Source organism: Monodelphis domestica, chromosome 7 (assembly GCF_027887165.1).
Source record: "Monodelphis domestica isolate mMonDom1 chromosome 7, mMonDom1.pri, whole genome shotgun sequence".
NCBI classification, from domain to species: Eukaryota; Metazoa; Chordata; class Mammalia; order Didelphimorphia; family Didelphidae; genus Monodelphis; species Monodelphis domestica.
In genome coordinates, this window is record NC_077233.1 from 230,298,341 (window position 1) to 230,310,596 (window position 12,256).

The 12,256-nt window shown below is 34.9% G+C and overlaps 1 protein-coding gene across 4 annotated transcripts in view; it reads right to left on the bottom strand.

The window, feature by feature from the left end:
• LOC100026548 (phospholipid-transporting ATPase ABCA3-like) overlaps nucleotides 1-12,256 on the bottom strand; it is a 314,104-nt gene that overhangs the window by 223,007 nt on the left and 78,841 nt on the right. For all 4 annotated transcript variants that reach the window (XM_007498226.3, XM_007498223.3, XM_007498222.3 and 1 more), the window contains one exon: nucleotides 9,406-9,579. In XM_007498226.3, the coding sequence (XP_007498288.2) occupies nucleotides 9,406-9,579 (174 nt within the window). The remainder of the gene's footprint in view (nucleotides 1-9,405; nucleotides 9,580-12,256) is intronic.

The following is a 12,256-nucleotide window of genomic DNA, read 5'->3' on the forward strand; positions in this document are numbered from 1 at the left end:
CCAAAAATAAATAAGAAAAAGGTAAGAGATGTCAATGAAATCTTAGAAAAATTAGTTGATATATATATATGTGGAGAAAAATAAATATGGATAAAAAGGAATACACGTTCTTTTTAGCAGCACATGGTACATTCACAAAGACTGACCATGTGCTAAGGTATAGAAACATGGAGAACAAGTGTAATGGAGCAGAAATAATGAATACAACCTTTTCAGTTCACAATGCAATAAAAATAATAATTAGTAAGGGTACATGGATAGATAAATAAAAAATTAATTGGAAATTAAATAATATGATTCTCCAAAATCAGTTAGTTAAAGAACAAATCATAGAAACAATAAATTCATTGAAGAAATTACAATGTTGACACATCCTTTCAAAATCTATGGGATGCAGTCAAAGCAATATGCAGGGGGAAATCCATATTGTTGAGTGCATATATCAAAAAATTACAGAGGGCAGAGGTCAAGAATTAGGCATACAAATTAAAAATCCTCAGAAGAAAACTAAATTAGAGATCGTAAAAATTAAAGGAGAAATATCCTATAATTGCCAAGCCAAAGAAATCCAGCTCAACTCTGACAAAGGCTCCCTCAGGTCCCAGTCTCCAACCTGGAGTCATGGCAGTCTCTTCCGCAAGAGTCTTACCAGCAGAGATTAAATCTCCAACACAGAAGTCCAAGGCAGAAGAATTCCTCCAACACAGAAGATCCTCCAATGCAGAGTCACCAATGCAGAAGTCCTCCCTCAGCAAGAGCCACCAAGGCAATAGAAGTGAATCAGATTGCCATCAGATGGCTTTTATAAGCAGTTTTCTCCATGTCACTTCCTGTCTCTCTCTGGTTTCTCTTTCCTTTTACTGTGGGCTGGTCTATCACATCTCAGGAACCAATCAAAGTCTCTCAATTTGCCTAGCACTGCCTGGGGTGGGGGGTGGAGGGCAGTGCTTATGGTTTTTTAGGACTAACTGTTAATTACTATGTAAATGTAAACTCTATTTGTTACTGACTTACTAAGTTTTAAGTAGGGGTACTTCAAGTTCCTGACTGATTAACATAAAATAGACAAAGGGAATAAAAAATTCCTTCAACAATATTATCCAAGAAAATTGCCCGATTATTCTTGAACAATAGGGCAAAATAGACATTGAAAAAGCTCATAGATAACTCTCTACATTAAATCCTCAAAAGACAATCTCTGGGAATGTAATTGCCAAATTCAAGAGTTTCCAAGTCAAGAAGAAAATATTGCAAGAAGCCAGAAAGAGACAATTCAGATATCAAGGAGTCCCAGTCAGGGTAGCCTCCACACTAAGGACCGCAAGTATACCTGTCAGATTTATGGGAAAGGAAAGAATTACAGATTAAGCAAGAAATGAATAATTTTGATTACATTAAATTAAAAATGTTTTGTACAAACAAAACCAATGCATCCAAAATTAGAAGGGAAGCAACAAATTGGAAAAAAAAATCATCATAACAAAAACCTCTGACAAAGGTCAAATTTCTCAAATATATAAGGAACTAAATCAATTGTACAAAAAAATCAAGCCATTCCCCAATTGAGAAATGGGCAAAGGACATAAATAGGCAGTTTTCAGATTAAGAAATCAAAGTGTTATATATCTCTTATAATTAGAGAAATGCAAATCAAAACAATTCTTAGGTACCAACTCATACCTAGCAGATTGGCTAACATGACAGCAAAGGAAAGTAATAAATGCTGGAGGGGATGTGGCAAAATTGGGACACTAATACATTACTGGTGGAGTTGTGAATTGATCCAACCATTATGGAAAGCAATTTGGAATCATGTCCAAAGAGCTTTAAATGAATGCTTGCCCTTTGATCCAGCTATACCACTGCTGAGTTTGTACCCCAAAGAGATAAAAGGAAAAAAATTTATATCCATGCTCTTTGTGGTGGCAAAAATTTGGAAAATGAGGGGCTACCTTTTGATTAGGGAAAGGCTGAAAAAATTGTGGTATCTGTTGGTGATGGAATACTATCCAGAGAAAGAAATATGGGAGTAGAAACACAGAAGAAAAACATTTCCTTGATCACATGGTTCTATGGGGACATGATTTAGGATATAGACTCTAAATGATCACTCTATTACAAATATTAATAATATGGAAACATGTCTTAACCAACGATACATGTAAAACCCAGCTGAATTGCTCTTTGGCTTTGGGAAGGAGGAGCAAGGAGGGGTGGGAAAGAATATGAATCATGTAACCATGGAAAAATATTCTAAATTAAATGTAAAAACAAAATTTAATAAAATAATAATAATAATCACATGAAAAAGTGTTCTAAATCCTTCCTTATTAGAGAAATGCAAATCAAAACAATGGTGAGATAGCACCTCATATCTAGCAGATTGACCAATATGGCAGTAAAGGAAAATAATAAATATTGGCGGAGATGTGGCAAAATTGGGACATTTCATACACTGTTGGTGAGGTTGTGCCTTGATCCAACCATTCTAGAAGGCAATTTGGAATTATTTACAACTTAATTTAATTATAGTATAATATATAATATAAATTATTATTATATTGTATATTAAATTCTATATTATTTAATATAATTTAATGCTATAGTTATAATAATTAATATCTATTCTTGTTTGGTTAATTATTAATTTGAGAATAATATTAAAATTATAATGATAAACTTTAAAATTTAAAAGAATGCATTCCCTTTGATCCAGTAATACCACTACTAGGTTTATGCCCCAAAGAGATAATAAGGAAAAAGACTTGTATGAAAATATTTATGGCTGAGCTCTTTGTGGTGGCAAAAAAATTAGAAAATGAGGGAACAAATTTTGGTATGTGATAGTGATGGAATACTACTGTGTTGTAAGGAATGATGAACTAGAGGATTCTATATGAAGTGGAATAACCTCCAGGAAGAGTGAAATGAGCAGAACCAAGAGAACATTGTATGCAGAAAGTGAAACATTGTGGAACAATCTGATAGAATCAAAGAATGTTAGGGTCTGACCCAGAGAGAAAAGAGCCATGAATAAATGTTGGGGTCTGACCCAGGGAGAAACATGCCATAAACTAAATGTTGTGTGTTTTCTAGGCATAGGAACACAAATACAAGAAACAAAGTCTCCAAATCAAATAGGCTTATTGGGAGATGGCTGAACTCATAATAAAGTCAGACTTCTGGCCAAGTCCAAAAGATTCATAGCATTGTGAAGAGGACTTCTTTTATGCCCAAAGAATTAGACAACTTATATACCAGTTTAAAATTAATTCAGGACAGTGATAAAAATAGAGAGATATGGATAGTAATTAGGAAATACTTCTCATTTGTAGAAAAAGTCACTTGATAGATGAGGAGAAAGTGGGGGAGCCTGAATCCTCCTTTCTAAGTCTGGTGATGTCAAGGATGATGCATACTTTGATGGCCAGGGTAGAGTGGAGGTGCCAGATCCCAAAGCAGAACAAAAGTCTGATAATGTATATACTAGGGTATATACAAAGATGAAGGGGTGTCACAAGGCTTCAAACCGAGGTAAGAGCTTCTATGCTAATGAAGGCCAACTCATAAGTTCACCATAATTTCTGAGAGTGCGATATAGCCAAGTTAAAGGCTAAGGCTAAAACTGAGGCCTATGCTAACAATGATTAATTATGTTAAAGCAGTTATCTTATTTAATTTTAAAACCTTAGAACTTACACTAAAATAATCACAAAATGGCCTACTAAAATCATCACTTATGCTAACATTATTTAGCTATCTTAGAATTACAATTATGATTAATTCAAAACTACTGCTAACATTAAAATCTAATCCTCATATAAGGGGGCAGGGGGATTTTTCATTCACAAAATCTCACAGAGAGACTCTGCTACTCTCAAAGGTCATGTACAAAGCTCAGCTATTATGGCAAGCTACAAACAGCAAGCTACAAGTATCTCATCTGGGGAAATGTTCAAGGCTCATTCTGAAATGCTTTTGTAAGCCTCTAAAGATTTTTTTTTTCCTGGAAAAATCTGATCTCGAAAAAGTGACTTTAGTGACAGGGAATTCAAACTCAGAAGAGGGCAATGCTAAAAAGAAAACATGTGAATCCCCAAAGTTAAGTGTAAACGTATGTCATGACCCAGTAAAACTCCATGGAGAACTTAAAAAGAAGTTTTAAATAATAAGAGAATTGATGGAAAAACTCAACAGCTGGTAAAAATTCATTGAGGAAAACAACTCCCTAAAAACTAGAAGACACAATAGAAATGGAGGCACACAAAATACACTGTAGAAAACCATTCCCTTAAGAATAGAATATCATTTGTAATGGGTAAAAGCTAGAAGCCTTCCCAATAAAATCATACAAAGATTACCTCTATCAAAAATATTATTTAACATATTATTAGAAGTCTTAGCAATAGCAATAAGAGAAGAAAGAAACTTAAAGAATCAGAATGGGCTATTCTGCAGAAGACATGATGGTATATGTGCAAAATCCTAGAAATTCAAATAAAAAATAGTTGAAACTATCAATTTTATCAAAGTAGCAGGATATAAAATAAACCCACATAAACCATCAGCATTTTTACAAATTACTAATAAAATCTTGCAAGAAGAGATAGAAAGAGATCGTCTATTTAAAATAACCATAGATAGAATAAAATACCTGGGAGTATGATGGACAAAATAAACATAGTAACTACATGAACATAATTATAAGACACTTTTACATGAAGTGAGATCTAAATATTTGGAGAATATTAATTTTTCATGGATGGGCAAAGCCAATATAATTATAATTACAATCCTACCTAAACTCATCTAATTATTTAATGCTGCCCCATTTAAATTACCAAAAACAATTTTTTGAGTTAGAAAAAATAACACCAAAATTCATTTGCAAGAATAAAAGATCAAGAATGTCAAAAGAATTAATGAGAGGAAAAAGTAAAGGATGGCAGCCTAAATACCAGCTTTAAAAATCATATTATAATGCTGTAATTATGAAAATTATCTGGTATTGGCTAAGAAATAGAATGATATATAAGTGGAACAGAAAAGACATATTACAAACAATAGTAAAAGATTATAGTCATCCCTTGCTATATCATGGTTCACTTATCACAGCTTCACTGTATCGCAGGTTTTAAAAAACATGTATTTAATTCTGTATCGGGGAGTTTTGGCTATAATGTGGGATTTTGTGGATGAATACCATACTGTGACACTACTGCTTGCATAAGTTTCTGAGCATTGATATAGGCCAAAATCAGAATCCCAGGACTGTAATTATACCACCACCAATAGAGCACCCCACTTCCACCTTCTGAGGTCCCAAGCCCTGATACCAGCCCACAGTAAGGCCTAGAAGTCAATAGTACTTGTACCTTTCAAGCCTGTGCAATAATTAAGCCCCAATCCCAGGGGAAAATAGCTCAGTGCTAAGTCCTTCGAGCCATAAGCAGAGGAAACAATTAGGAGCTTTCAGAATTCCCAGTCCAAAGGCCAAAAAAAGGCTGGGAAAATGAGCAAACAGCAAAATAAACATCTAACTATAGAAAGCACAGAATCAGTAGGGGATGTGAGATCCAAGCAACCGCACGCAAAACTTCAAATAAAAATGGGAATTAGTCTCAGGCATTGGAAGGACTCAAAGAGGAATTAAAAAATCTAATCAAGAGTAGTGAGAAAAATGGGAAAAAGAAATGAAAATAATGTAAAAAAGAAAATGATAGCTTGGTTAACTGAAGAAAAAGACAAAAATCCACTGAAGAAGAGTGCCACAAAAACTATAATGGACCAAATTGAAAAGGAGAATCAAAAGATCATAGAAGAAATTCATTCTTTAAAAATTAGAATTGGGCAAATGGAAGCTAATGAATTCACAAGGTATCAAGAAACAATAAAACAAAATCAAAAGAATGAATAAATAGAAAATATCTCATTAAGAAACAAGTGACCTGAAAATGGAAGAGTGGAATAGGTTAGCAATCTGGTGCTGAACAAACCCAAAGATCTCAGCTTTTGGGATGGGAACTATTTAACCAAAACTGCTGGGAAAGTTGGAAAACAGTATGGAAAAATTAGGTTTAGATCAATATCTACCACCCTATTCCATTATAAGTTCAAAATAGGTATATAATTTAAATGTAAAGAATGATATTATAAGTAAATTAGGGGAACCTAGAATAGTTTATCTTTCAGATCTTTGGAGAAGGGAAGAATTTAAAACCAAACAAGATAGAGAACAGTACAAGATGTAAAATAAATAATTTGGATTATATCAAAAAGTTTTTGTACAAACAAAACCAATGCAACCGAGATTATAAGGGAAACAACAAATTGGCGGGAAATTTTTAAAACAAATTTCTCAAATATATAAAGAACTAAATCAAATAATATCACACTAGGTCCATATGCCAAAGAGATAAGTAAAAGTGGGAAAGGACCTACTTATACAAAATATTTTTATCTGCTCTTTGTGATGGCAAAGAATTGGAAACTAAAGCGATGTCCCTCCATTGGGGAATGGCTGAACAAATTGTGGTATATGATGATGATGGAATACTATTGTGCTATAATGATGAATAGAATGATTTCAGAAAGAGCTGTAAAGACCTACATAAACTGATGTAGAGTGAAATAAGTAGAACCAGGAGAACATTATACACCATAACAACAATATTGTGGAATGATGAAATGTGACAGACGTAGCTGCTATCAGTAATACAATGATCCAGGACAATTTTGAGGAACATATGAAAAATAGTGCTATCCATCTCCAGAGAAATAACTATTGACTGAGTAGGTCTGCAGATGAAGGCATATGATTTATCACTTGTTTACTTGGGTAAATATTTCATTTTTTTTATAGTATTATTTACTTACAAAAATGAATAATATGAAAATGTTTTCTGTGATAATACATGTGTAGCACACATTGAATTGCTTGCCAGCTCCAGGAGGGAGGAGGAAAGAAGGAACGGAGACAATTTGAATCATATAACTTTGGAGGACTTGTGTTGAAATTTGTAATTAAAATAAAAAAGTAAATGAAAAATATCTCAAATATAGTCTTGAAGACTGAAAAACACAATTGAACAACAAAAAAAATCAATATCATTACAAGAATAGTTTGAAGGGATCTACACAGATAGTAGGATTGGGGTTGAGATGAGTATGATAGTGTGTGGAGTATAAAAAATCAGTAATGCATTATTCACAATTATGATTAGGATTGACCATAGTAGAGATCATTTTAGATCAATTATCCCTGTTACTCTCCTATACAGATTGGTTCAGCTAGGCCCTAAAGGGAAGAGAGAAAAGAAGCTTAGCTCTACATAACAAATAGCAGAGATAACCTCTCCCAGAAGTAAATAAACTCTTCCCCCCATTCAACCCCTTTTCTGATTGCCAATAGTACTTCTTTAAAAATGGAAGATAAACACCTTTCCCTTTTCTTTCTCAAATGACATGCAATCATCATTTCAAAGGTTAAGAAAATGAAGCTAAAGTACAAAATCCTTTTGGAGGATGAAATGTTCATTCTAAGTCACAAATACATCTGCTGCTTTGATTTGGCAGAGGAAAGTCCAATGGATGTCCAGAAAGATGAAGGGTCCTATCATTATTATTTCACATTTCTATACCAGCTTTGTGATCTGCTTCCCTAACTTACAATTTAATTCCTCCTTCTTTATGGAGACTCATGAAAATGTTATTTATGCTCAACCATATGGTATCTAAGTTTAAAAAGGCACCAAGACTTCTAGGTCATTGTGTCTATGGATGTGGGGAAGTATGTGTACCTAGAAGAATTTTTACCATTGGCTCTTTTTTGAATAGTGCTTCCTAATAAATTACTGATCCTTTCTTTTAACACTCTTCCTGTTTTATAGCCACTATTTTCTATGGTATCTTATCTAGTACTATATTTGAAGATAGTTTTGTACCTCTGTTTTCATTCTCAGTTTGGAGTCTTTTTGAACATATTCATAGGTCTTTAGATAAATATACAGAAATAACAGTTTTTGTCAAGTACGCTAGCCAAGAACCCATGATTACTGTATAATAACTCACATGTATATAACTCTTAGCTCTTTACCCAAACAATCCTATCAGATAGACAATATTATTATTTCCAATTTTCAAATGAGGAAATTGAGATACAGAGAATTTTGCCAGTCACAAATCCTTTAAGTGTTATAAGCAGGAATAGAAACCAAGTTTCTTAATTCCAAAGCCAGCATTCTCTCCTCTATACTGCACAGGACATCTTTTAAGCCACAGTCCAGAAATATAAATTCAATACTGTAAATTCTCAATTGATACTTTCCAAAGACATGCCCAGTATAGGACAATTATTAAAAGCAAATGAGGGGGCAGCTAGGTAGTTCAGTGGACTGAGAGCCAGGCCTAGAGATGGGAGGTACTAGGTTCAAATCTGACCTCAGATACGTCCTAGCTGTGTGACCCTGGGAGAGTCACTTAAACCTCATTGCCTAGCCATTACCACTCTTCTGCCTTGGAACCAATACATAGTATTGATTCTAAGGTGGAAGGTAAGAGTTTTTTTAAAAAATGAGTTCCTCTTGGAAATCATATATTGAATATAAATTTAATTATAGAATTTTTTGTTTTGTATTAGCTAAATACCCACCACAATTCCCTTCCAACACTGGGAAAAGAATTTTATTTGAAAACAATACAAAGCTAGAAACTTCCAGGTCTATTTAAATAAGGAAAACATTTTTATAAACCTTAAAGTACTATATGAAACTAAATTAGCCTTATTTTTATTTAAAACTCTAGGGGCAGTTAGGTGGTTCAGGGGATAGAGAGCCAGGTTCTAGGTTCAAATCTGACCTCCTACACTCACTAGCTGTGTGACTTTGTACAAGTCACTTAACCCCAACTGCCTAGCCCAAGGAGCTAATATTCAGATTTGATTCTAAGACAGAAGGTAAAGTTCAAAGGGTTTAAAAGGTTAAGTGTTTACCCTGACTACCCAAAAAGTAAGAGTTAAAAGAAAAAAAACCCAAAGCTCTAGGAAATCATTGTCAATCTCACTTCTGCTCAAAAATGATACCAGTCAAGAGAGATTCAACTTAACCACCCTTTACAAGGTGCCATGCACTGATACAAGAAACTCCAGGTGATGAAATCGAATTCCCTCTACAAACACAGATCAGAAATCCTATTCTACATGTGATTCACAAAACTGCCTCAGGTACTGAAAGGCTGAATGCCTTGCCCAGGGTCACACAATTAATTTGTGACAGAGGAAATCCTTGACTCTGATGCCAGTTCACACTAAACTATGCTATGTTGTATTTAACATTTAGGATTGAAAGACAAAACCAAAACAGTCCTCACAGTCAAAGAAATTAAGTCATTAAGTAAGAAAATGCTTACCTTTCATTTCAGCTTCAACAATAAGCTCAGCCCCTAAACTCATTGCAACATTTGAAACGAGACAAGGAATCAACTTCTTAGTGAGAGTCAATTTCCTGTAGCTTTTGTGGACGTAACGATATGGGATGAAGGAAAAGAAATAGACTAAAACTCCAACAGAAGAAGCCAGTTTTGCTAAAGTTTGGAGAGAGAAAATAGAATCAAACAACATTCAGTAACATTAAATGATACGCAAAAACATGTTTAGTCATAATACAGTGATTTTACAAATTAAAGCATATTCAGCCTTTGTGTGTGAGACAAGAGGAAACCTTTCTGAGAACTGTTCTGTATTAAAAGATTATGTCAATTAGGAGTCATTTAAACAAAGATCATCATTATACCTTTATAAATTTCCTTTTGGAGCCTTTTAGGAGCCCCTTTTGGACTTCTTTCCCAAATGGCATGAGAAAATGTAACTGGGAAACATGGAAATAAATCTTAGAATCTAGAAGTGGAAAATATTTTAGACTTTACCTAGTTCAATCTATAGAAGAACCTCCTTTAAAAATGCATGAAAACTCTTGGGCAGTTTAAACTGATGGAGATTCTATAAATGTTTTTCATTGGGTTTTTAAATAGCTATAAAAGTGTGTAAGTTTTCCCTATGTCAAAACCAAATCTAGAATAGTCACTCTCACTTCTGAGATCTGACCTCTGGGACCAAGAAAAATATACCTTATTTCTCTTCAGCATAAATATTCTTAAAATATTTGATGAGAGCTCCCTTATCCCCTTTAAGTCTCTTTTCCAAGTATAAAGGCAAGAATTATTGTCTCAAGTACCCTACTTCACTTAAAGTAGCTAATAATAAGATTTCTACATCACTATGCCATTACTAGGTAAAAATACCTTTATGAAACCAATCAAAGACTTTATTTAGAAAATTTATGAGTGAAAACTATAGGACAAATGAGATACTACTACATAAGAAGAGGATTAGGATTAGCTGGAAAGTTGGTCCTGCCTTCTGGGTCTTCACTGAAAATTGTAAGCTTGTCCAGAAGCAGATTCCAGTTTTATTCTACCTAAGTGGTAGTAAAAGTTCCAATCAAGCACCGGATAGGGAATTGCTAATGGAGGAGTGAGGAGACAAGCTTTTGTCTTCTCTTGCCCTCCTTCCCACTTGACCAAAAAAATGACACTGAGAACTAACTTCAAAAATTTAAGAAGATTCTGAACTTGCCATGGGCATTGTAGCAGTGTCTCCAGAACATCAGTGGCTGATGGAAATGTCTATATCAAGCGCTGAGGACAAACTGAGGAAAAACAGTTTCAATACTATGAGAAGCCCAACATAGAACCACTTCATAAGTGTTAACAGGGAAAAATATGAGACTGGCCATAAATTAATAATTTTATTAAATAAAAAGTAGTAGGGAAAAAAGATAGAAAAAATTGGAGAGATATATAGGTTACTTTCCTTGCTATTCTGTAGCCCCCATTAGGACCTCCCTAATCACACTCATAGGGAAGTCCAGCCAGTAAGAAATATGGAAGAGAGCGAAATTCCCTCACCTCAGTTTATCCAACCTTTTCTCCATACACTTTCACACATCACGTCTCAGGAGCTAACTGTGGCTTTCTATTTTGCCTGGGCCACCCGGGGGGGGGGCAGTTCAGGGGGGCAGTGCAAGGTACATATGCCCTGTCCTCTGTCTCAGATCTCTTGACTCTATTGCTGCCTTTTTCTAGCCACTATTTTATCCTCATGACCCAATCCACTTATGATTTCCTTGGCCCAATTCTCTATCCCAATCCCCTTGATTCTTAGGGAGACCAGCATGTTAAATCTTCTCACTCAGTTTTTCTAGGAGATTAACACATCAGGTCTCCCCACTGAATCATTCTACATATGAAGCCTGTACATTTAAAGATTCTCTCACTAGAAAGGTATAAAATATTACACCTTACATAGAGGGAATTACAAGAATTTAGGATATAATAGGGAAAGAAAGAAGTAAAAAATGATTGATAGATGCATTGACAAAAAGCCAATTGGAAGTACTCCTCTTTGGCATAAGAGTTTACAATCAGAATAAATGATAGGTTCAACCCTCTTCAGTTCATTTCATTATATCCCAAAGCTAACTCTGGACCTTTTGATGTAGGTTTCCTTATGGCATCTTCTCCAGAAGATCCTCTTACTCGGTTTGGGGTGTTGGCAATTTTCTTTTCCTAAAATTACTTTAAAAGATCTTAAACCTTGAATTTTAGGATAATTACACATAAGGACAACAAAAAGGAGAAGAAAGGACTTACAGTAACCTGTTTGGAACTTTCAGGGGTGGAGCCAAGATGGAGGGTTAACTAGGGCAGCAGGTTGCAATTTGACCATGAAAATCCTCTCTGATCAAGAGTAAAATATTGCCACAAAATGAATACAGAAGTGAAAGAACCAACAAAGAGACAGAGGGAAACAACAACCTTCAAAAAAAGAAAAACTCAAAAGGTAGGCAGAGATCATTTGGGGAAATGAAGTGAGAGGGGAGCAGAGCTAGAAGGGGGCATAGCAGCAACTGAAAAGCAAGCCAAGAGCAAACCACATCCCCACTGCCCCACACATCTGCTCTCACAGGGTCCAAACTTATGCCTAAAGTAAACTAACTTAGACCCTGAGATCCTGCCGGGCAAAAAAGAGGTCAAAGCCAAATAATATCCCTTGAAATTGCAAACCTGTGGAAAACTCTGGAGTCCCAGCCCATGGCAATCTGGGCTGAAGGGGGCCAATCCATAGGGGCCTAGAACAAAGCCAGGAATCCCAGTCTGGGTTTGGGATGAGGACATAATCCATAGTTTGGGGGTGAGGACA